Here is a 24,435-nt window from a genome sequence, read left to right on the forward strand (position 1 = left end):
TGTCTTGTAAGACCTGGGATGTCCTAAACTAACTGGTCTAAGTAAGCCAATTCCTGGTATGTGCATGCTTGCTTAAGTTGCTTCTGTCGTGTCTGACTCTTTGCAACCCCATGGACCATAGCCCTCCATGCTCCTCTGTCCATGGGATTCTCCAGGCAAGAATACTGGAGTGGATTGCCGTGCCCTCCTCTAGGGGATCTTCCCAACCCAGGGATCAAACCCATGTCTCTTATATCTCCTGCATTGGTAGGTGGGTTCTTTACCACCAGCACCTCCTGGGAAGCCCCCATTCCTGATATAGGACAAATTAAGTAGACAAAGGATTACAAAACATCAGTTTTCTATGATTCAGTCCTATAAATCCAAATAATCAAAACAAAATCCTCTATATATACTACAATATAACCTCTTTCAATGGAGAACAAACACTGAAAACCATCTTTAGTATGGTAGATTAGACATTTATTGTTTTTGTCACCTAGCATCTTTTTTCCCCCATTCTGACTCTGCCTGGGGACAGCGAGGACCACCTTCTCCCCTAACTGCTACATGTTTCTGATGTAGAGGTAAATCCTATTACCAAGAGGTGGAACATATGACTGTGAAATTATGACTGGTTAGGACTGGGAAAGTGACTGAAGCTAAGGTATCAGCACTAATACTCTTAATCCAGAAAGAACAACAGCCTCCTATGGATCTGGAGTTCCACCGACGGGAGGCTGAAATTGCTGCTTCCATTTTACTACCACAAAGGGAGAATCTATCTAAAAATGAAGTCAACCCAGAATAACTTAGACAGAGAAACAGAGATGGGGATCTGGGTCCTCATGACATTATTTAAATGCCTACTTCAAACCACACCCAAGTTAGATGTGTTTTTTCCTTAAACCAAGTTTGGATTTTTTTCTTTCACTTTCACCCCTAAGAGTACTACCCACAACAGTAACTGCCAAATCTTACAAAAAGAAAAGTAGGTCAACTTCTCAGCACTTTATCTATTATCATGCATTATTATATAATTTGGCTATACCAATAACCAACTTACATATTAAATTTAAAAAATGAGCCTGGCACATTTTAATTCTAACACAGCATTTCAGTTTCAACATTGCCTTGTACTGTTTTGTTTCTAGACAAAAATCAGTATTTTAAGCAGAAGAAAATGACTATAACTTTATATATATTATAATACTGTAAAGGCAAAAATAAACAACTCAGAAATTAAAAGTTTCCATTACGTCCTATTAGCTATTTAAAAAAAAAACAAAAACAGAAAACAAACAAAAAAACCTAGTGAACTATCCAGAAGCCATGTAAAGATTCTTACTTGAAGCTGAAGAGTATGTCGAAGAATAGTTTCTTCTAAGGCATGGATCCACTTCTCTCGCTCATCAGCATCACGAGCTGGAATAAAAGTTTATAAAAAGCAAAACCTTAATATCTACAATACAACTCCATAATTGGAAGCAAAAATTTTAAATCATGATGCTAAATAGAAAAGGTTTTTGGTTGTGCCATTTCCTTAACAGGTTTTATCTTTCTATTCTTCTCAAATATGCAACCTAATTGCAGCAATTTATAACAAAGAGAACAATTGCAGGCTACCTTACCACTGGGAATAATTAGAAAAATTAAAATAATTTAAAATAACTGTTTTGAAAGCATCAGAAAATAGCAAGATAGTAAAGAATTAACAGGCCAAAATCTAGGAAAAGACAAACATCCAGCCTGGTATTTAAGGGCCACTGTCCTCCTAGAGGCATTGTACATTTCAAAAGAGGAGTTGTAGACTGAGCAACTTCTTAAAAGACTTGTTATTATATATGAGCAGGGGACATATATATGGGGACTCCATGTACTTTCTGCTCAATTTTTCTGGGAACCTAAAACTACTCTAAAAACATCTGTTGGATGTTTGTCAGGCCAAAAATCAGGAGAGCAAGGCCGACCAACAGTGGTGGCTCTGGCAAACAGCTCAGGTTTTGATTGGGACCTCAAAGGGCTGCACCTTGGGATTAAGAATAAAACAGGGACTTCTCTGGCAGTCCACTGGTTAAGACTTCACCTTCCAATGCCAAGGTGTGTGGGTTCAACCCCTGGTTAGAGAGCTAAGATCCCACATGCCTGGAGACTAAAAAACCAAAACATAAAACAGAAGCAATATTGTAACAAATTCGATACAGACTTTAAACATGGTCCACATCAAAAAAAAAAAAAAGACTAAAACAGAATTAAAACAGTTGCTCAGTCATGTGGATCATCCAGCAAAATCCTGAGGCCTGAAAGAAATTAAAACTACCCCAAGTTGTTACTGACTCTAAACATCCAGCTAGCAAAAGCAAATGAATATATTTTCTATAGAAAGATAACATCATATCAGCTTCCAAATTATTTTTATAAACAATTTTTAAATACAATGACTAGCACATAACCAAAGATAACCAAAGGTATACAAGGAGACAAAACCACACATAAATGAGAAATCAAATGATAGAAACAGATCAATAAGAGCTCCAGATATTTGAACAAACAGTCCCACAACTGAAAAGTAACTATGTTTTAATTCATTCAATAAAAGACTGGAAACTTTGACAGAGCCTTAGAAACTATTTTATAAATTATATGGGTTCTTTAAATAATTAAATATAAATTACAAAATTAAAAAAATTACAAAATTTTAATTACAAAATTAAAATAATAAGCAAAATTAAGAACTCAGTGAATGAGTCTGACAGCAGATTAAATCGGCTGAAGAGACAATGAGAGAACTGGAGGAGAGACCAAAAGAAACTCATCAGAACAAAAGATGAGTCAAAGAGAGAAAATATAGACGAAAGGGAGAGCAACACAGACGGTAAGAGGGTGTAATATGCATGTGATTGAAATGCCAAAAGAAGACAAAAGAGAGAAAGGACTAGAAGCACTACCTGATGAAGAATTTTTCAAAACAAGATGAAAGACATTAAGCCACGGATTTCAGAAGCCCAGGCTTCCCTGGTGGCTCAGACAGTAAAAGAATCTGCCTGTAATGTAGGAGACCCAGGTTTGATCCCTAGATGGAGAAGATTCCCTGGAGAAGGGTATGGCAACCCACTCCAGTATTCTTGCCTGGAGAATTCCATGGACAGAAGAGCCTGGAGGGCTACAGTCCACAGGGTCACAAAGAGTCAGATACGACTGAGTGACTAACACACACAAGAATTCTAAGCAGGCTGAATCAAAGAAAATCCACAGCTAGACCCATCCCAGCCAAAATTTACTACAAACCAAAGACAGAGGAAATATTCTTAAAATAGCTGGGGGTGAGATCTAAACAGTTTTGTAACTATTAGGTGAGGTCACAGAAAAAGTGTACTTTTGGTAGATCAAAAATATTCTATATTAAAATAATTGAAAAGTCATCCCATTAAGGAAACTCCAGACCCAGAAAGTTTTACCAGAGCACTGTGTCAGACATTTATGAAGAAAGAATGCCAATCAAACACAAAATATTCCAGAGAAAAGAAAAAGAAGAACACTCCCCAACTCTTTTAAGGTCAGAATAACTTTGATATTAACCTGACAAGACTATCATAAGAGAAAAAAATTTAAGGCAACATTTCTAATGCAAAAAGGATATACAAAAATTCTTTATAAAACTTAATATGTCAAATTGAAGTTGAGTTTATTCCAGAAATACAAGGTTGGTTGAGTATGGAAAAAAATCAAGCAACATTGAACAAGATAAAAATACATATGAATAAGGTTAATCACTGTAGCACTGTTTATAATTACAAAATACTGTAAAACAACCTAAATGCTTAGATAGAGGAAGATGCTTGAATAAACCATGGAGTACAATGCAAGTGTAAAAAAGAGAACAAGGAGGATCACTTTTGAGTGATTTGGAGTGCTTTTTCAGATGTATTATTCAATGAAAACAAAGAAGAAAGAAGGGGATATAAGAAAATATACTCACATCTGCTGGTTTGTGCAAAATAAATACAAGGAGGAGGAACTATAAACTAATGAGATTGGTTACCTGCAAAGCACAGTGGGCAAGTATGGAAATCAGGAAAAACAGGAATGAGTTAGTAGGGGTTCAGAGGCAGCAATACTTCTCTGAATTTATCATTTTGTATATACTCAGACTCTTTAAAGCCACAGTAATATTTCACATTCGCCCCCCAGATAAATAATTTAAATCAACCAGGATGGGGAGAGGGAACCCCAAATACAATGTAATTCTGTGTATGTGTTCAGTCATGTCCAACTCTTTGGGATCTTCATGGACAATAGCCCACCAGGCTCCTCTGTCCATGGGATTATTCAGGCAAGAATACTGGAGTGGGTTGCAATTTTCCTCTCCAGGGGATCTCCCCAACCCAGGGATTCAGCCCATGTCTCCTGCATCTCCTGTATTGGCATGCAGATTCCTTACCACTGAGCTACCTGGGAAAATATAATATAAACAGTAATAAATTAACCTAACTGTATTACAAATGAATAAGACAACCACAATGAAGGGTACGAGGAAGAAAAAAGAAAAAATTAAGCCCAACTAACTTTGAAAACAGTATTCTAACTAGACAATGCAAGGCTAAACAGAAACAGAACCATACACAAATACTGTACAAAAAGTGCACAAGTACTATAAATCTGGTTTTCACAGGAGTATAGTTGAGCAATTCTGTAACTACAAACAAGTGAATATATTGTAGATAATGCCAACCCTGGTTTCTCAGTGTCTGAGGGAAAAAAATTACAAATGAGGAAAATGAGAAGGATAGAATGAGCCATATGGTATTAAGAATAGAAAAGGAGGTATCACTATGAACTCAGGGTTCTAGATAGGGAGACAGAAAGACAGGAAGTGCATGAAAAAGAATGGGGGCATGTCAAAAGGAGAAAGGAGCCAAACTGAAGGAGTTCCAAAAACCAAAGCCTAAAGAATATGAGTAGTATAATAACTGATAGTATTGAATTATAATCCAAAGAATAAAATAAATATCTAAGAGTACACTATTGATATAAATTACTTGAATAAATAGATGGGGAAGAAGGCACAGTTCTTTCTTCAGAAGAGTTACAATTCATAAGTATAGCATGAATGAAAGAAATGTTTAAATCACCTGTAGACAAATACAACATTAATAATTACTGAAGGCAGGACTGGCCAATGGCATACTAATAGCTAAAAACAGTGAGCAAAAGTTTGAGGAGAAAGAAGATATTAGCAGAGTCTCAAAGTATCTCTCCCAATATAGTTATTAACTATGAAGGGAAAATCAGTAATTTTATAATGGACAAGTCTGGCAGACACCACCTCAATCCAGTGATCAAGATTAATATCACCAGTAACAAATTTCTTGATATCATATACCACTCTCTCGATACGACCCACTGACAAGGAAACAGCATCACTTCTGTAGTATTCTTGCCAAAAACACATAATCTCACTCTAATCATGAGAAAATATCAGATAAACCCAAACTGAGAGGCATTCTACAAAATAACTAAAACTCACCAAAAATGTCAAAGTCACAAAAGATAAGAGGAGTAAGGAACTGTCATAACTAAAGGCAATATGGGATCTGAGACTGAACCCTGGAAGAGAAAGGGGGCATTAAAAGGGGAAAATCACATGAGCTCTGTGCTTTAGTTGAAAGTATTGTACCAAATGGGTAGAAAATTCAGCTCAGGACATCAGAGTCTGAAAAGGACAAGGAGGGCATACATCAAACCAAGAAACAACCTGGCATTGGGTATCAAAGCCAGCAGGATGAAGAGGAAAATTACACAATGGACAAGTCCAGCATGGGGAGTCAGAGCCCAAGATGGAGTCCACGCTGGGCAGGGGGATTGGGTCAGGCTGGTACAAGTGGAATGAGGGGGACATCCACACAAGGAAGTGGGTGATGATGGGAAACTAACTGCATACAGAGGGATTGATCAAATGAGTAAATATAACAAGGATAAAGGGTTTCTGGTTGTTGGATAGTTACAAAAACGGTAAGGGAGAAAACCAGAATGATTTCTGCAATGTTAGGCTGGAAATACAGGTATCAGTATGAACTAATAGTTTTTAATATTTATGTAAATAAATACATATGGAAATATGTACATGAATACACATGTATGTACACATGTATATAACATTCATATGTTTCTTAGCTCTGAGAGGGCCTGGGCACCATGAGAGCCATCAGCAATAAGTACACCTAGCATCAGGTACTGATTTCTAAATATCTTTCTCCATTACAAGGAACTAGGGCTCCTTGGAAAAATGGTTGATTCCAGGACTGGGACAGGGAAGACAGAAAACTCGCCTGGAACATCTTTTGTGTGCCTGAAAGTTAAAGAAGAAAATACTCAGAGAATGATAGGAACATGTCAACAGAACACAGAAGTCAGCTTAAAAAAAAATCCTACTGGCCAAATTAAGGACACTTTGAGCATTAAAATAATGATAGTAAAGAATTATAATCCATTGAGTAAAACAGGAAACCATGAGTTAGCACTGATACATATAAATTGAAGGTTTGCTCAGAAATGGGATTTTGCATAGCTTCACCCCCACAAAATATCAAGAAAGGAAAAAGATAAAATACCACCTCAATCATCTGATCAAAGTAAATGTCATTAGTTATGGAACAAACTGAAATCCTGTGAAAAGAACAAAGAATCACTTCTGTGATCTTCAGGCCAGATATGTAATCTGCATCATGAAGAAACATTAGGAGAAAACAGAGGGACAGTCTACAAAATAATTAGCCTCTAATCTTTTAAAGTGTCAAAGTCATAAAACTCAAGGAAAGACTGAGTAGCTGTTCCAGACTAAAGGAGACTATAAAATGTGACAACTAAATGCAAATTGTGATTCTGAACCAGATCCTCCTGCTATAAAGGACATTATTGGAACAACTGGCAAAACCTGAATAGACTCGAAGGAGTAGATGGTTTTAATGCATCAATGTTAATTTCCTGATTTTAATGGTTGCATAGTGTGTTTACAAGAAAATTTCCTTGTTTGCAGAAAATAAATATATAATAAAAAAACATTTAGGGGCGATGGGACTTCCAGTTAACAACAACCTTCAAACAGTTTTGGGAGGGCAAAGTTCTTTGTACTGTATTTGCAACCTTCTTGTAAATGCAAGATTATTTGAAATTCTTAAAAATTATACTTTAAAAACATTATTATGATAAAGAAGACATAAATAAATGGAAAAACCATTTTATGAATTAGAATATTCAAATGGATCTACAGATTAAACGCAATGCAAATTAAAATTCCAAAGGCACTTTGGGAAATCAGTCAAACTGATTCTAAAATATAAATCAGGGAACTCCCTGGTGGGCCAGTGCTTAGGATTCAGTGCTTCCACTGCAGGGGAATGGGTTCAGTCCCTGGATGGGGAACCAAAGATCCTGCAAGCTGCCTGACTCAGCAAAAAAAAAAAAAAAAAGAAAAATGGTACAAAAGGTAAAGAATAGCAAAGTCCTTCTTGAAAAGACAGAAGCATTTAAGAGGGTTTAGTCTATTACATATAAAGTCTTATAAAGCTATAATAATTAAGAAAATGTGATACTGGAACAAGGATAAATAATAAACCAGTGAAGAAGAACACAGACCAGAAACAGACCCACCCATAAATACAGACACTTGGTTAGTGCTAAGTATGGCTCTGAAGAGCAATAAGGAACAATCTTTCAATAAATGGTGCTAGGATAATATGGATGAAAAAAAAAATGAAACCTGAACCTACCTTATACTATACACAAAAGTAAAATCCAGGTGATTTTCTTAATTCTTAAATGTGAAAGAAAAACAACACATCTTCCAGAAGGTAAAACAGGAGAATATCATCTTAACTTTGGGACAGAAAAAAGCTTCTTAGGGTACAAAACTTAAACAAGATATAAAGACAACAACTGATAAATCTAACTACATCAATTTGAGAGTAGCACTGAAATATATACATTACCATAAGTGAAAGAGATACCTAGTGGGAAGTTGCTGTATAACACAGGAAGCTCAACTGGTGCTCTGTGACAACCTAGAGGGGTGGTTTGGGATGGGCAGTGGGAGGGAGATTCAAGAGGGAGGGGACATATGTATGATTATGGCTGATTCACATCATTGTGTGGTAGAAACCAACACAACATTGTAAAGCAATTATCCTCCAATTAAAAAAAATCAAAACATAAACTTAACAATTTGAGTTCATCAAAATACACCACTTAAAGAATATCATGGTAAGCCACTGTGACATATGAAGTCAAAGAACATGGACTTCAGAGCCAGAACATCCCGTTCAACTCTGAACTTGGCTGTCTATTAACCATATGACTTTCAACAAGTTACTTAACCTTTCTAAGCCTCAGAGTTCTTATCTATAGAAGGAGGACAATAATGGTTATCTATAAGATTATTACAAATGTAAAATGAGTTAGTCCAAATATAACACTTGGACAGGTAAATGGTATAATTATTATTATCATTACTGTTGAGCATTTATTATGACTTATCCCTGACCCCAAGGAACTCAAAAATTTAGTAAGAAGACAGATTTGTACTTAGTTGCATAAATACATGGCTTATATCACCACCATGCCTGACAAATCCCATGGACAGAGGAGCCTGGTGGGCTGCAGTCCTTGGGGTCACAAGAGTTGCACAGGACTTACTGATTAAACAACAACAACATCACCACTAAAGGGTGTAAATGAAAAATCAGGGAAGACCTCCTTAAGGAGTTTAGATCTCAAAGAATAAGAATCAGTTTGTGAAGCAGAGAAAGATAAGGATATCCTGAAAGTGGAAAGACATTAACGAAAGACACTGAAGCATGTAAAGAGTAAAATTAGAAAACTGGTTTCAATGTGTGTAGAACAGTGGGCTGACGGGCGAGAAGGAAATGGCAAAAGTTTAGGATCCTATCCCAAGGAGTGTGAATGGACTTTATGACAATGGGAAGCCCCTGAAGAGTTTCAAGCATGAGAGTGACATGGCCTAATTTGCATGTTTAAAATATCAATCTGGGGCAAAAATAGAGGTGGTATGCCAGTCAGGAAGTGGTTGTGAGGGTGAGGCCTGAACTGAGAAATGTCTGGGACATGACATGAAGTGCCATTCTCACAGCCATCAGGGCACTAAACAGCAAGCACCTTTAAACCTGCCACATCCTCACAATCACCAGATTCTTCCTTGATACAGTCCCTCTCTCCAGTCTTTCTTTCCATCTCTACTGACAACTTGCTTGTTCAAGCACTCATATAGTCTCATGCCTGTAAACAAAACATCATCACAAAAGATGTACATGTGCTAACCTCTGCTAGGGTCAGTGCAGCCTGCACACCTCATGCATATTTGAACTTACATTTCAAGGCTGTTTCCATCAAAAACCTCAACATTCTCTAATACCATACTAGATTTACCTAACCTTCCTGAGTAACAGAAAAGGCCCTCCACATCTTTTATTTCACGCCTCTTTTATATGACCTAAACCATCTTCTCATAGGCCCCTAAACACTCTAAATGAACTATTTTCCTGTTCATGGCATACTTTCCCCTTCCTTGAATCTTAATGCTGACTCTACCCTCCTTCCCATCTCTAAGCCCCATGTGCCTCAGAACAAGTTCTACTTCTCCTTTTGACATGCCCCCATTCTTTTTCATTCTCTCTCTCTCTCTGAAACCATGTGTTCATATTGATACCTCCAATTCTAGTCTAACACCACATGGCTTACAGGTTTACTGGCACAAAGACAGACCAATGAAACAGAGGAGAGGCCAAAATGATTTTTGTATGTATGTATGCCAAAATGATTTTTGTATGTATGCCAAAATGATTTTTTTATGTATGCCAAAATGATTTTTGACAAGGGTGCCAAGACTATACAATGGGGAAAAGACAGTCTTTTCAATAAATGCTACTGGGGAAAGTGGATATCCACAATTCAAAAGAATGAAGGCGGACTCTTAACATCCAAAATCTGGCTGAAAATGTATTTATTTTTATTTATTTATGGTCATGCTGTGCATCTTGCAGGATATTAGTTCCCTGACCAGAGACTGAACCTGGGCCCATAGCAGTAAAAGCATGGAGTCCTAACTGCTGAACTGCCAGGGAACTCCCCAAAAATGTTTTAAAGACTTATATGTGAGACTTAAAACTATTAAACTCCTAGAAGAAAACACATGGGGAAATCTTTAGAACATTGGAATTGGCAAGGATTTGTTCAACATGATATCAAAAGCATAGGCAATGAAATTTAAAAATAGACAAACAGAACTATAAAAGAACCCCTTTATCCACAGTTTTGCTTTCCAGAGTTTCAGTTACCCCTCCAGTTAACCAGATGCTAAAATATTAAATGGAAATAAACAATTTATAAGTTTTAAACTGTGTATCATTCTGAGGAACATGATGAAATCTCACATCATCCTGCTTTGTCCTGTCCGGGATCCCCAACCATTAACATAATGTGCTCCTTACAGCCAACAATCAATATTGTCATGGCTCCATGATCCACACTAAGCAGATGATCCTCCTTCCAGTGCATCATTACGTCAATGGTGGCCTAATAATACTTCACAAGGCCTATATCATTCACCTCACTTCATCTCATCACTAGTCATTTTATCATCTCACATCATACAATAAGATACTTTGAAAAAGTCACATTCACATAACTTTTACTATAGTATACTACAATCGTTTTATGTTACTGTTAGTTACTGTTAATCCCTTACTATGGCTAATGCATTAATTATACCTAATGATAGGTATGTATGTATAGAAAAAAACATTAGGCATATATAGAGTTCAGTACTATGTGCAGTTTCAGGCATCCACTGGGTGCCTTGGAGTATATCCCTGTGATAAAGGGGGGACTAATGTAAAACAAACTTAAAAATTTCTGTGCATTGAAGGAAACAATCAATAGAGAAATAGAGAAATATTTTCCCCTATAGAATAGGGGAAAATAACTGTAAATCATGTATATGATAAGGAGTTAATATCCAAAATACATGAAGGACTTCTACAACTCAACAACAACAACAACAAAATTTTTAAATGGGCAAAGAACAGCACTCAAACAAGAAAAAGAAACAAAAAGTACCCAGATTGGAAGAGGCAAAACTGTCTTTATATGCAAATGACATGATACCATACACAGAAAATTCTATAAAGACTCCACACAAAAACTATTAGAACTGATAAACGAATTCAACAAGGTAGCAGGTTATCATATTAACTTGCAGAAATCTGTTGCATTTATTTACACTATCAATGAAGAATCAGAAAGGGAAAGTTTTTAAAAAATCCCTTTTAAAATCCCATCAAAAAGATAAAATGGTTAGGTACAAAATATGACCAAGGAAGTAAAAGATTTAGATGCTGAGAACTATAAAATATTGATAAAGGAAACTGAAAATGATGCAAATAAATGGAAAAACATCCCATGCTCTTGGATTGTAAGAATTAATATTGTTAATTTGGCCATACTACTCAAAGCATTCTACAGATTTAATGTGATGGCTACCAAACTACTCATGACATTTTTCAGAGAACTAGAACAAACAATCTACAAATAATCTTAAGATTCATATGGAGCCATAAAAGACCCCAAGTTGCCAAATCAATCCTGAGCAAAAAGAACAAAGCTGGAGACACAACCCTACCAGACTTCAGACAACATTACAAAGTTACAGTAATCAAAACAGCATGGTTGGGGGGATAAAAACAGATAAATGGATCAACAGAATGGAACAGAGAACCAAGAAATAAACCCACACACCTACAGTCAATTAATCTTCAAAAAATGAGGCAAGAATATACAATGGAAAAGAACTGTCTCTTCAGCATGTGGGGTTGGGATAACTAGACAACCACATGTAAATCAATGAAGTTAGAATACACCCTCACACCATCCACAAAAATAAACTCTAAATGGCTAAAGTAAAAGTGAAAGTCACTCAGCCACATCCAACTCTTTGCCACCAGGCCAGAATACTGAAGTGGGTAACCTTTCCCTTTTCCAGGGGAATCTTCTCAACCCAGGAACTGGGGTCTCCTGCATCGCAGGTGGATTCTTGACCAAATGAGCAATGAGGGAAGCTAAATGGCTAAAGACTTAAATATAAGAAAAGACACCATAAAACTCCTAGAAGAGAACATAAGCAAAACATTCTCTGACATAAATTGTATCAATTTAAAAAAAAATCTGACTCCCAAGGCAATAGGAATAAAAGCAAAAATAAATAAATGGGACCTAATCAAACAAAAGCAGAGCAAACGAAAAGACAACCTACAGAATGGGAGAAAATACTTGTGAATGATGCAACTCACAAGGGCTTAATTTTCAAAATATACAGACAGCTCATAACTAGACCACATAACGTTGTTGTGAGGTTTAAATGAGATAATTAATCCATACAATATTTACCACAGTATCTAACATAAACTTAAACATCAATATGGTAAATTCACAGATAAAGAGAACAGATTTGTGGTTGCCAAGGGTGAGGCAGAGTGGAGGAGGAAAGGATTGGGAATCTGGGATTAGCAGATGCAAACTATTATACACAGGATTGATAAACAATAAAATCCTATGGTATAGCACAGGGAACTACATTCAACATCCTGTGATAAATCATAACAAAGAAGAATATATATAACTGAATCCCTTGGCTATACAGCAGAAATTAACACAACACTGCACATCAGCTATACTTCAATAAAGTTTAAAAATATATGCTATTCTTATCACACACAGCCTTAAGAGAAAACAAGTTCTACTAATAATCTAATAGATGATTAGTTACAGAAAATGAGTTAGGAGGAGATTATTGGTAACTTCTAATTCCCAATGCCTGGCTTATATAGAAATAATATATGGTACACAGAAAGAGAAACAGTATTCATCCAGTAAGTAAAATACTTTTATTTACAGGATTTTTAATTACATATCTATTCACATTTCCTCCATTATACACATTTAAAATACATTTTTAGACAAGTTTCCAAAACTCTGATACCTTACCATTCCTGATCCACTATTTAGGAATCTGTCCTCCTTGTCATATTTTCTTCTCTAAGAATAAACTACTGCTTGTTTGCAGAAGGAAGTGGTTATTTCCCTGTTTTGTAACTGAAGTAAAAAGAAGAAATAGCCTCTATAATCAGGAAGCTCTCTTTTTCTCTGAAAGTTGTTGTGAAATGAAAACATTACACAAAAATCATATTTACAAGATCAAATGCTCAAGACACTCCTCAAATATCTACTGAGCCCCATTATGCATCAGGTACTATCTTGGCGTTACAGGCAAAGATAGTGTTAGTCACTCAGTCGTGTCTGACTCTTTACAATCCCATGAACTGTAGCCCACCAGGTTCCTCTGTCCATGGAATTTTCCAGGCAAGAATACTGGAGTAGGTTGCCATCCCCTTTTCCAGGGGGATCTTCCCAACACAGGAATCAAACCCAGGTCTCCGGCATTGCAGGCAGATTCTGTACTGTCTGAGTCACTAGGTCTCCCACATGGCAAGTGGATTCTTTACTGTCTGAGCCACCAGGGAAGCCCATGAATACTGGAGTGGGTAGCCTATTCCTTCTCCAGGGGATTGTCCTGACCCAGGAATTGAATTGGGGTCTCCTGTGTTGCAGGTGGATTCTTTACCAGCTGTGCTACCAGGGAAGCACAGGCAAAGATAGAACAATCCATAATCTCAAGCAACTTAGTCTCTTGGAAAGTATAACCATTTGGTTGAATAGTGTATTGTTTTAAGTATCTCCACCCATTCTAATACATGCTTATTAGCATCCTAGTCATTCTTGTGAGCTACATTAAAATGTCACTTTCTCCCTATATGTTGCTCATGATAAAGGGATCTGCTCTTTCCTTCTTTAAATTTATTTAAATGTTCCCACACTCAGGTAGTATATGAATATATGTTACACTAGTCACTGTCTTAGGCATTAGGGGTACAATTTTGAGTTTACAGATCTAGTCCAGCAATAATCAGATCCAAACCTACCTTTTCTATCTTCCCAATACACTCCTCCACACACCAGTACATTTCAGTTACACTGTACTTACTGTACTCACAATTCTCAGCTTTTGCTCAAGTTGTTCCTTCCACTGAAATGCCAAAGACTTGCCTCTATCTGTGTAAATAATACAAGCTAACTCTATTGAGCACTTAATTTGTGTCAGCACTGTCTGACACCTTTGTCTAAATGCATATTAACTAATTAAATCCTCACAACAACTACATGAGATAGGTATTATTATTATCCTTATTTTCCAGAATAGAGAAATAGAAAAGTTTGGTATTTTGCATTGGTATACCACCAAGAAGGGCTTTCCTGGTGGCTCAGCTGGTAAAGAATCTGCCTGAAATGTAGGAGACCTGGGTTCAGTCCCTGGGTTGGGAAGATCCCCTGGAGAAGGGAACAGCTACCGACTCCAGAATTCTGGCCTGGAGAATTCCACGGACTGTATAGTCCATGGGGTCACAAAGAGCGACACAACTGAGCGACTTTCACATACCACCAAGAAAGGAGACAGCAAAAATTAAGTCTCTAGGTTTCAAGTAACCCTACCTCTGTTAAATAAGCCTCATTCCATGCCCTTCTTACTAGACAAAGTCCTTCTCAAAAGTTAACAATATAAACTTTTCTGCCTTGGAAATAGTATATGAAATAGAAAAAAACAAGAGCTCAAAACTCTAATCAAAAAACCTGGATTCAGGTTGCAGTGTCACTAATTTCGTGTGACCTCAGGAGGGCAGTACTTAATAACTGAGATATATATATACACAAATTTCAAGAAGGGGTTTTAACATCACCAACCAGCTCAAAGGTCTACAGTGAAAAGTGGATAATAAGATATATGACAATGTTTAGGGTACAGGTATCCTTAGGGCAAAACTCTTTTCATGACAACATTAACATGCTATCTGTGTTTTCCACTATGTTGACATTTGCAACAATGGTGCAAGAGATGGTGGTGAAACTCAATACATCAGCACCAGCAGAGCCCATGGCATCGAACTAAACTTCTCATTATATTCTTCACCACCATGAACAAGAAAAAAAACAAAAACCCCTGTTTTACTCAAGAATGCCCTTGAAGAAACAGTAAATATGATGACATCTTGATCCTTCAATGTATGCTTCTGAAATAATCTGTGTGGGAAGTACACTGCTGCTACATCAAAGTATAATGACTATCTCAAGCCAAAGCACTTGTGCAATTGTCTGAGTTGTGAATTAAGTGGCTTTTTTCTCATGTGTTTATGTGCTCAATAGTGTCTGCCTCTTTGCTACCCCTTGGACTGTAGCCCACCAGGCTTCTCTGTCCATGGGATTTCCCAGGCAAGGATACTGGATGGAGTGGGTTGCCATTTCCTTCTCCAGGGGATCCTCCAGACCCAGGGGTCAAACCTGCATCTCCTGTGTCTCCTGCATTACAAATGATCCTTTACCTGCTGAGCCATTAGGGAAGCCTCTTCTTTTCTCATGGAAAATCATTTTTACTTGAAAGAACAATACTGACAAACCATATTATTCACACTGGGGTATTTTGCAGACATTTCCTTGAAAATAACCTGTCATTTGACAGTATTTGCTGCCAATTATAAAACTGAGGTTTCAAAGCAAACATTAGCATTTTAGAAAAGCTATATTCACCAGGCATCATGACTCTGACAGAGTCTCAATACTTAAAGCCTTTCTGGATGAGTTTGGGACAATATCAACAAATATAATTTTTCATGTGGTATGCTGAAATGTATCAATATGGAAGATCTGCATATGACCAATGCATGATGTTGCAAAATGATACATAAAGATCCATTCAAAATACCAGACAGACCAATGGATTTAAAGGTAATATTTTCATATATAAATTTAATTGTTATAGTTAAATTCCACACTGCAACTAATCTTTAAGAAACTTATCACTTGTTGAGTTTGGGTCAAGGATCAAAGAAGAATATTCACAATTATATGAAAAGGTTATTAAAGTACTCCTTTTTCTAACTATGTATCTGTATGAGACTATATTTTCTTCATATACTTCAACCAAAACAACATATCACAAAGACTGAATGCAGAAACAGGTATAAGAACACTGCCATCTTCTATTAAGCCAGACATTTAAAATTTTTCAAAAATGTAAAACAATGTTTCTTCTCACTAATTTTTTTTCATTTGGGAAAATGGCTATTTTCCCAATCAGATGAATATACTCTTCTTTTTATAAACCCTAAGTCCTTTTTATTTTTTATTGGAGTATAGTTGCTTTACAATATTGTGTTGATTTCTGCTGTACAACGAAGTAAATCAGCTATGAAAGTGAAAGTCGCTCAGTCGTGTCCAACTCTTTGCCAGCCCATTGACTATACAGTCCATGGAATTCTCCAGGCCAGAAAACTGGAGTGGGTAGCCTTTCCCTTCTCCAGGGGATCTTCCCAATACAGGGATCAAACCCAGGTCTCCTGCACTGCAGGCAGATCTTTACCAGCTGAGCCACAAGGGAAGCCCAAGAATACTGGAGTGGATAACCTATCCCTTCTCCATGGGTCTTTCCTACCCAGGAATTGAACCGGGGTCTCCTGCGTTGCAGGCAGATTCTTTGTATACATATATCCCCTCTCTCTAGGATATTTCTCCCATCCCCCTCCATGCCACCCATCTAGGTCATCACAGAGCACCAAGCTGAGCTTCCTGTGCCCTACAGCAGGTTCCCACTAGTTACCTATTTGATACATGTTAGTGTATATATGTCCCAATCTCCCAATTCACCCCACCACCAACCACCCTGGTGTTCAGTGTCTCTTCTCCATGTCTATGTCTCTATTTGTACCCTGCAAATAGCTTCATCTACATCATTTTCCTAGATTCCATATATATGATACCTATTTTCTTAATTATCAAAAACCTACATGTCCTTAGCAACTAAATGATACTCATAATTACCAGACAAATAATAATCTATCATTTTCTCCAATGATACTTCTTCATGAGGTGTATGCTAAAACTTGACTCCCCAACCAAGCATTTCCTATTCCCCATATCTTGCTGTACCTTTTCTTTTCTTCATTGTACTTATCGCTTCTTTTATATGTGTGTGTGTATATATATATATTTTTAATATATATACACACATATATATATTTTTGGAGAAGGTAATGGCACCCCACTCCAGTACTCTTGCCTGGAAAATCCCAGGGATGGAGGAGCCTGGTAGGCTGTAGTCCATGGGGTCGCTAAGAGTCAGACACAACTGAGCGACTTCACTTTCACTTTTCACTTTCATGCATTGGAGAAGGAAATGGCAACCCACTCCAGGGTTCTTGCCTGGAGAATCCCAGGGACAGCAGAGCCTGGTGGGCTGCCCGTCTATTGGGTCGCACAGAGTCGGACACTACTGAAGCGACTTAGCAGCAGTAGCAGCAGCAGCAGTTTATATATATTTATGTATGCTTATTATTTATTATCTGTCTCCTATCACAGAAATGTAAGCTCAAAAAAAAAAAAGAAATGTAAGCTCCACAAAGGCTGGCATCTTGATTCATTTCATTTATTTATGTATCCCAAGTCCCTAGAATTATGCCAGGCAAACAAGTATTCAATAAATATTTGTTGAATGAGGAATAATGATTGCACTATTCGGTGTATGGTTTACCTAATGTTTTATATTTGGAATCTAAAAATAGGTTGGATTTCCTAAGAAATCATTATTTTTGCTTAGCATCCTTTAAAGCTGCTCCCTCAAAGATTTATGAACAATTTTAGCTAAAATCTCCAAACTGCTGAATAAAACACAAGCAAATATTTACAAAAGTGTTCTCCCCCACAACTTCTGCTTTGACTATCTGAAGCAATACTGTGCTTCTCCTGGACAGAGTCAGCACTGCATTGGGCAACTGGATATCTTTGATTCAGTCAAAGTAGACAGTGAAAATGGGTTATTTTCAATTCATTCTACAACCAGAGGCTTCCAAGTCAAGTTATTCCCAGTAAATAAAAATCTTCACCATATGTAAATATAGCCTAAGAATTTTAGCTGCTGCAGAAGATGTGCCCTAACTACTTCAACTCCAGCTTTTGGTAAAGGGGTCACTATTCCTTAATCATAAATTGAAGAAAAATTAAGATTGGAGTTTTCAGTCTTTAAGACTTATAATACTAGAGGAGAAAAGCTGTGGCAGAAGAGAAACAAAAACAGAGTCCAAGCCTGAGAAAGGTCTGATGCACCACTGCTGGCTCGGAGGTACAGGGGTTCATATGCAAGAACCAGGGAGAGCCTTCTAGGAGTTAAAGGCACCCCCAGCTGACAGTTAGCAAGGAAATGGAACCTCAGTGCTATAACGATAAGGAACAAGATTCTGCCAACAACTTGAATGAGCATGGAACCTGATTCTTCCCAGAGTCTGCCAGTAAGAGTCCAGTTAGCACTTTGATTTTAAACTTGTTAGACCTGGAACAGGGAAATCGGCAGAGCTGGAGGAACCAGTTCCTACCTACAAAACCGAGAGATAATAAATCTGTGTTGTTTTAAGCCACACCCGCACACAAAAAAGACAATACTAAGGAGGGGAGGGAAAAAAATGTTAGAAATAGGTTGGTTTTAGAGACCTCACCCAGACATCAATAAAGAGGGAGATTTGGCAGAAAAAAAGACTAGAGAAAAAGGAGAGAAGGAAACTGAAGAGGATCCATATAGATACTGAAAGAAGTGATAAAGACCTGGACTATGCAAGTGACTTAGGAAATAGAAAAAGGGTAGAAGCCAATGGCCATGGTTACTCAAGTGATACATGGAAAATGTGGTAGATGCAGATGTAGAGAAAGAGAAGTCTTCGAATTTGGCTAACTGGGTAAATGAAAGTGCTATTCCACAACATAGCGAATACAGAAAGAAAAACAGTTTGCGAATGGTGGGTTGTAAAATATTATTTTGGGTTTGAAGAGACCTAGATTCAATGAATCCTGAAATCTGGTAAACCTGATCTGAAAAATCTTATTTAAGTTTTACTGAATTCATTCATTTTTACTGTTAGTATATATATTGCTAGAAAATACTCCCTTTCCAGGAGAAGCCAAAAAGTAGAGTACATCTTTAATGCATTCTGGAGAAGAGAAGGGAGAGAGGGATCAGTTCAGTTGCTCAGTTGTGTCCGACTCTTTGTGACCCCATGGACTGCAGCATGCCAGGCCTCCCTGTCCATCACCAACTCCCAGAGTTTACTCAAACTCATATTCATTGAGTCAGTGGTGCTATCCAACCATTTCATCCTCTGTCGTTCCCTTCTCCTCCTGCCCTCAATCTTTCCCAGCATCAGGGTCTTTTCAAATGAGTCAGCTCTTTGCATCAGGTGGCCAAAGTATTGGAGTTTCATCTTCAACATCAGTCCTTCCAATGAATATTTAGGACTGATTTCCTTTAGGATGGACTCATTGGATATCCTGGCAGTCCAAGGGACTCTCAAGAGTCTTCTCCAATGCCACAGCTCAAAAGCAGCAATTCTTTGGTGCTCAGCTCTCTTTATTGGAGAAGGAAATGGCAACCCACTCCAGTATTCTTGCCTAGAGAGTCCTGTGGACAGAGGAGCCTGGTGGGCTGCCGTTTATGGGGTCACACAGAGTCAGACACGACTGAAGTGACTTAGCAGCAGCAGCTTTCTTTATGGTCCAACTCTCACATCCATACATGACCACTGGAAAAACCATAGCCTTGACTAGATGGACCTTTGTTGGCAAAGTAATGTTTCTGCTTTTTAACATGCTGTCTAGGTTGGTCATAACTTTCCTTCCAAGGAGTAAGCATCTTTTAATTTCAAGGCTGCAGTCATCATCTGCAGTGATTTTGGAGCCCCCCAAAATAGTCTGTCACTGTTGCCACTGTTTCCCCATCTATTTGCCATGAAGTGATGGGACCAGATGCCATGATCTTTGTTTTCTGAATGTAGAGCTTTAAGCCAACTTTTTCACTCTCCACTTTCACTTTCATCAAGAGGCTCTTTAGTTCTTCTTCACTTTCTGCCATAAGGGTGGGGTTGTGTGCATATCTGAGATTATTGATATTTCTCCCAGCAATCTTGATTCCAGCTTGTGCTTCTGCCAGCCCAGCGTTTCTCATGATGTACTCTGCATAGAAGTTAAATAAGCAGGGTGACAATATACAGCCTTGACATACGCCTTTTCCTATTTGGAACCAATCTGTTGTTCCATGTCCAGTTCTAACTGTTGCTTCCTGACCTGCATACAGGTTTCTCAAGAGGCAGGTCAGGTGGTCTGGTATTCTCATCTCTTTCAGAATTTTCCACAGCTTATTGTGATCCACACAGTCCAAGGCTTTGGAATAGTCAATAAAGCAGAAATAGATGTTTTTCTGGACCTCTCTTGGTTTTTCAAAGATCCAGCGGATGTTGGCAATTTTATCTCTGGTTCCTCTGCCTTTTCTAAAACCAGCTTGAACATCTGGAAGTTCACGGTTCACATATTGTTCACCTATTGTTGAAGCCTGACTTTGAGAATTCTGAACATTACTTTTCTAGCGTGTGAGATGAGTGCAATTGCGTAGTAGTTTGAGCATTCATTGGCATTGCCTTTCTTTAGGACTGGAATGAAAACTGACTTTTTCCAGTCCTGTGGCCACTTCTGAGTTTTCCAAATTTGCTGATATACTGAATGCAGCACTTTCAGAGAGGGATGGAAGGAGGCAATTTTGAGAAGTTGAAGCCAACTACTAGTTCATGAGGATAAATACAGTTTGACTCAAATAATATGGGTTTGAACTGCATGGGTCTACTTCTACATGAATTTTTAAACAGTAAATACTGTAGTACTACACAAATCATGGCTGTTTAAATCCAGATTTGGGAGGACAGATATAGAGGAACCACAGATACAGAGGGTTGGCTAGAAATTGCAGGTAGATTTTCAACTGCTCAGTGGACCAGGACACTTACCCCATATCTTGTTCAAGGGTCAACTGGAAAGAATGTCAAAAATACTTTCATTGGCTACCAAAGTTAAGAGTTATTCAGAAAAAAAGAATGCTGTTACAGAATCATTCAACTTTTGAATTAGGCAATGAAAGGAAAGAGAGGGGGAAAGTTAATACATGTTAGAAAATTTAGGAAGAAAATGAAAGCAGGGCAAGTAAAAAATATATATATATAATAAAAGAGAATTTGCTACCTAATTCTTTTGTCTACTTCCAAAGTGCTGTGCTGAGTCACTCAGTTGTGTCCAACTCTTTGCAACCCCATGGACTGTAGCCTGCCAGGTACCTCTGTCCATGGGGTAAACAAGGCCAAAATAGGTGTGGCCTAACAAAGTGACAGAATCAATCTAAGAAGAAACTACAATGTTACTTTATGTTATTTTATTATGTTTATATGATTATGTTACTTTAAAGAGAGTTTTCTGAAGACAGGTATTATTCCTTATACACAGAGGATAGGGAGACCCTTTAGACTTAAACAAAATATATAGGGAATTCCCTGGCGGTCCAGGGGTCAAGACTCTGCACTTTTACTGCTGAGGATGTGAGTTCAATCCCTGGATGGGGAACTAAGATCCTGCAGGCTGCATGGCGTGACCAAAAGAAAAAAATGTAATATATATGCAAATAGGTCTTCAGTACATAAAGTACAGTAGAAACACTGCTGCATTATAATCTTCAAAATATTCCCAGTGAACAACCTTTCTGAAGGCTTCGCTCTTTGTCCCCAGTAACTCTCCAAGGAAATCTGCTCAGGGCACAAAGCTATCAATAAGTTACTTCCTTCCTTCTCTATATTTAGCTGTAAGCTCTTAATATAATATCCTGACCTTTCTTTAGGAAAGTATATATTTCCAGACCAAGACTGCAATATAAACTTGCATAACCTCAGTGCATCTCACATGATTTAACTCTGACAAAACACAGTCTAGATATAGTAACATGTCATTGATTCAGCCCTACCTACAATTTAGGACTTAAATGATTTATACCAAATCACTATGCTTAAACCGACTCACTAAGTACAAAGTATAAATAACAATAAAAGAAATTCTTAATGATGATAAACATGCTAAAAAAATTCATCATGCAACAATGTTAGCTTAATTCTAGTGTCCACAGATAAAGCTAGAAAAGGGCATTTCTGTTCAGATAGCCTATAATTCAGATTTGCTTCTGTCTACCATGAACTAACCTGTTCATATTAGTAAAATATTACATTTATGGCACTACCCTGACTTATTTCACTAGCCTAAAAATTTAGATTCCTGAAAGGAAAGGACTCCAGTTAGTTCACATTCAAAAGTGCTGCAAGATGGCTAGAAACTTCCACACAGAGAACATGGTCAAGAATTAATTTATATACTTCAGTCGTATTCTACTCGTGGTCTTCCCATTAACAAATCAGAGTATACTGTGTTCTAGTATAAGTCAGACACTGATCCCCAGGTATGAGCACTTCTTTCCAAGCCTAAGTTGCTGACCTTCTGATACTTCTTAATTGAAGACTATTTTTCTCAGGGATCTGAAGCCCTGAAGCTTCCTTCAGTGGGAGAATATCACCTGTTTTTCTTAAACAATTGCATTTACCCTGACATAGTCCAAAATTACGTTTTCATTAAAAAAAAAAAAAAAAAATATATATATATATATATATATGCATTGAGGGCATATGTGTCCACAGCAGGTAGGCACTGGTGACACTCAGTGAAAAAGACAAAGTCCTTAATACATCTGAAAGAACAGTGCTGCACCCTCCCATTACTCTGTCAGAAAGCCTGGGATAATTCTGCACTCCTTTCCCCCTATCTTCCTAGAAACGGTCACCAAAATCTGCCTGTCATATCCATTTTTCTGTGTTATCCTCTCTGGGGCAGTCTTATTGCTTTTGTTCAAGACCCCATCACCTCCTACCAGAACCTCTGCAGCAAGCTCCAAACCAGGCATCCTACGTCCAATCTCACTTCTCTTCAAAGCATTCCACAAACAGCTCCCAGTGTTCCTTCTAAGCCACAAAAGGGATCATGACATTTCCATGACTAAAATAACTGATGTTTCTCGCTAACTTATAGAAAAGGGGTTTTAGTTTATCATTCTGGTATATGAGACCTTTGATGATCTATCTAGTTCCAAACAGAACTCAAGCTCCTTTTCCTCACCTCCAATGTATTCTCAAATGTACTGCACTTCCTACATTTCTTTTTCATCCTTCCAAGCTTGTACACATACTTTCCCTTTATCTGGAACGTGCTTCTCCTTTCTTTCTGTGAAGTTTGGTAAATGTTCTTTCTTTTCACTTCTCTTCCTGCCTGACTACATCTCATTTGAAGTATTTTTCATCCTTCAAAATCCGTATCAAAACCATCTCTTCTGTGACGTCTTCCTGCCTCCATCATTCTCTTTTCTACATCTCAATACATCTCTATCACTTTTACATTGCACTGTAACTAGCTGTTTCAAACTAAATCACTTGGATAAGTGATTTAGCACTTTCTGCCTCAGTTTCCTCAAAACTATTTCTTAGGGTTGTTAAAAGAGGGAAATGAGAAAACACGTGTTAAGCCCAAGCTGCTATCCTCACTGTCATCTTTCTAGTAAATATTCCCATAGTCGTTCCTCCTACTAAACTGAGAGCTCCCTGACTAGCAGGGAATCAGCTTTCTATCCCTTGTATCGTGCGCTTGCCTGTGGCACTTTCAAAAACCTAATTTGGGTTACCTCTAACCCAAACCCTTGGCTAGAAAAAGGAGAAAAGGGAAAACCAAAAACAGCAGCAGCATGATCATCAGCAACTTCATAAAATAAAAAACAATAATAATAACAACAGCTACTATTTTTTGAGCACTGCTATTTATCAGGCACCATATTGAGTATTTATATATATTTTCTCTAACAGTACAATTCTGGAGCTCGGTATTACCATCCTCCTCTTACTGATGACCCCCTGCTCCACATTTAGGTTTCTCAGGGAGGCAGGACTTCCTCTGCAAAGGAGGAATAAATATCGTAAGATATATTGGCCTATTTTCCTCAATAACTTGAGCATGCTATCTCAGTCGACATATTATGAGAATTCTGCAATCAGAATAGAAGTAAAATTAAACAGGGTACAGGTCAATGTGTGTTTGATATGCTGCCTTTAACTCCATACAGGGACATTCCTGAGACTCTCTTCAGCCACACTTCCAAGCCTCCCTCACACTTGGTGACAGACTGCTCACCTCATGCTTCACACTAGTCTATTTCGACCAATATCCCAGTTCTCTTGCTTCAGTTGGGCCCCTGCCAACGACAACTGACAACTAGCAACTTGTATATACACTGAGCACAGGAGGAACTATGCCAACCAAACCACCGGGTAGCATGAAAACCCTAACTACCGTCAGAGTAGCAATGTTGGACTATTCAGAAGAGAAAATAGAACT

General features: G+C 37.7%; 1 protein-coding gene across 6 annotated transcripts in view; it reads right to left on the minus strand.

The window, feature by feature from the left end:
- Positions 1–24,435, minus strand: part of OSBPL9 (oxysterol binding protein like 9) — a 164,466-nt gene that overhangs the window by 73,259 nt on the left and 66,772 nt on the right. For all 6 annotated transcript variants that reach the window (XM_025289471.2, XM_025289470.2, XM_025289468.2 and 3 more), the window contains one exon: positions 1,328–1,404. In XM_025289471.2, the coding sequence (XP_025145256.1) occupies positions 1,328–1,404 (77 nt within the window). The remainder of the gene's footprint in view (positions 1–1,327; positions 1,405–24,435) is intronic.

The sequence above is a fragment of the Bubalus bubalis genome, chromosome 6 (genome assembly GCF_019923935.1).
Source record: "Bubalus bubalis isolate 160015118507 breed Murrah chromosome 6, NDDB_SH_1, whole genome shotgun sequence".
Lineage (NCBI taxonomy): Eukaryota > Metazoa > Chordata > Mammalia > Artiodactyla > Bovidae > Bubalus > Bubalus bubalis.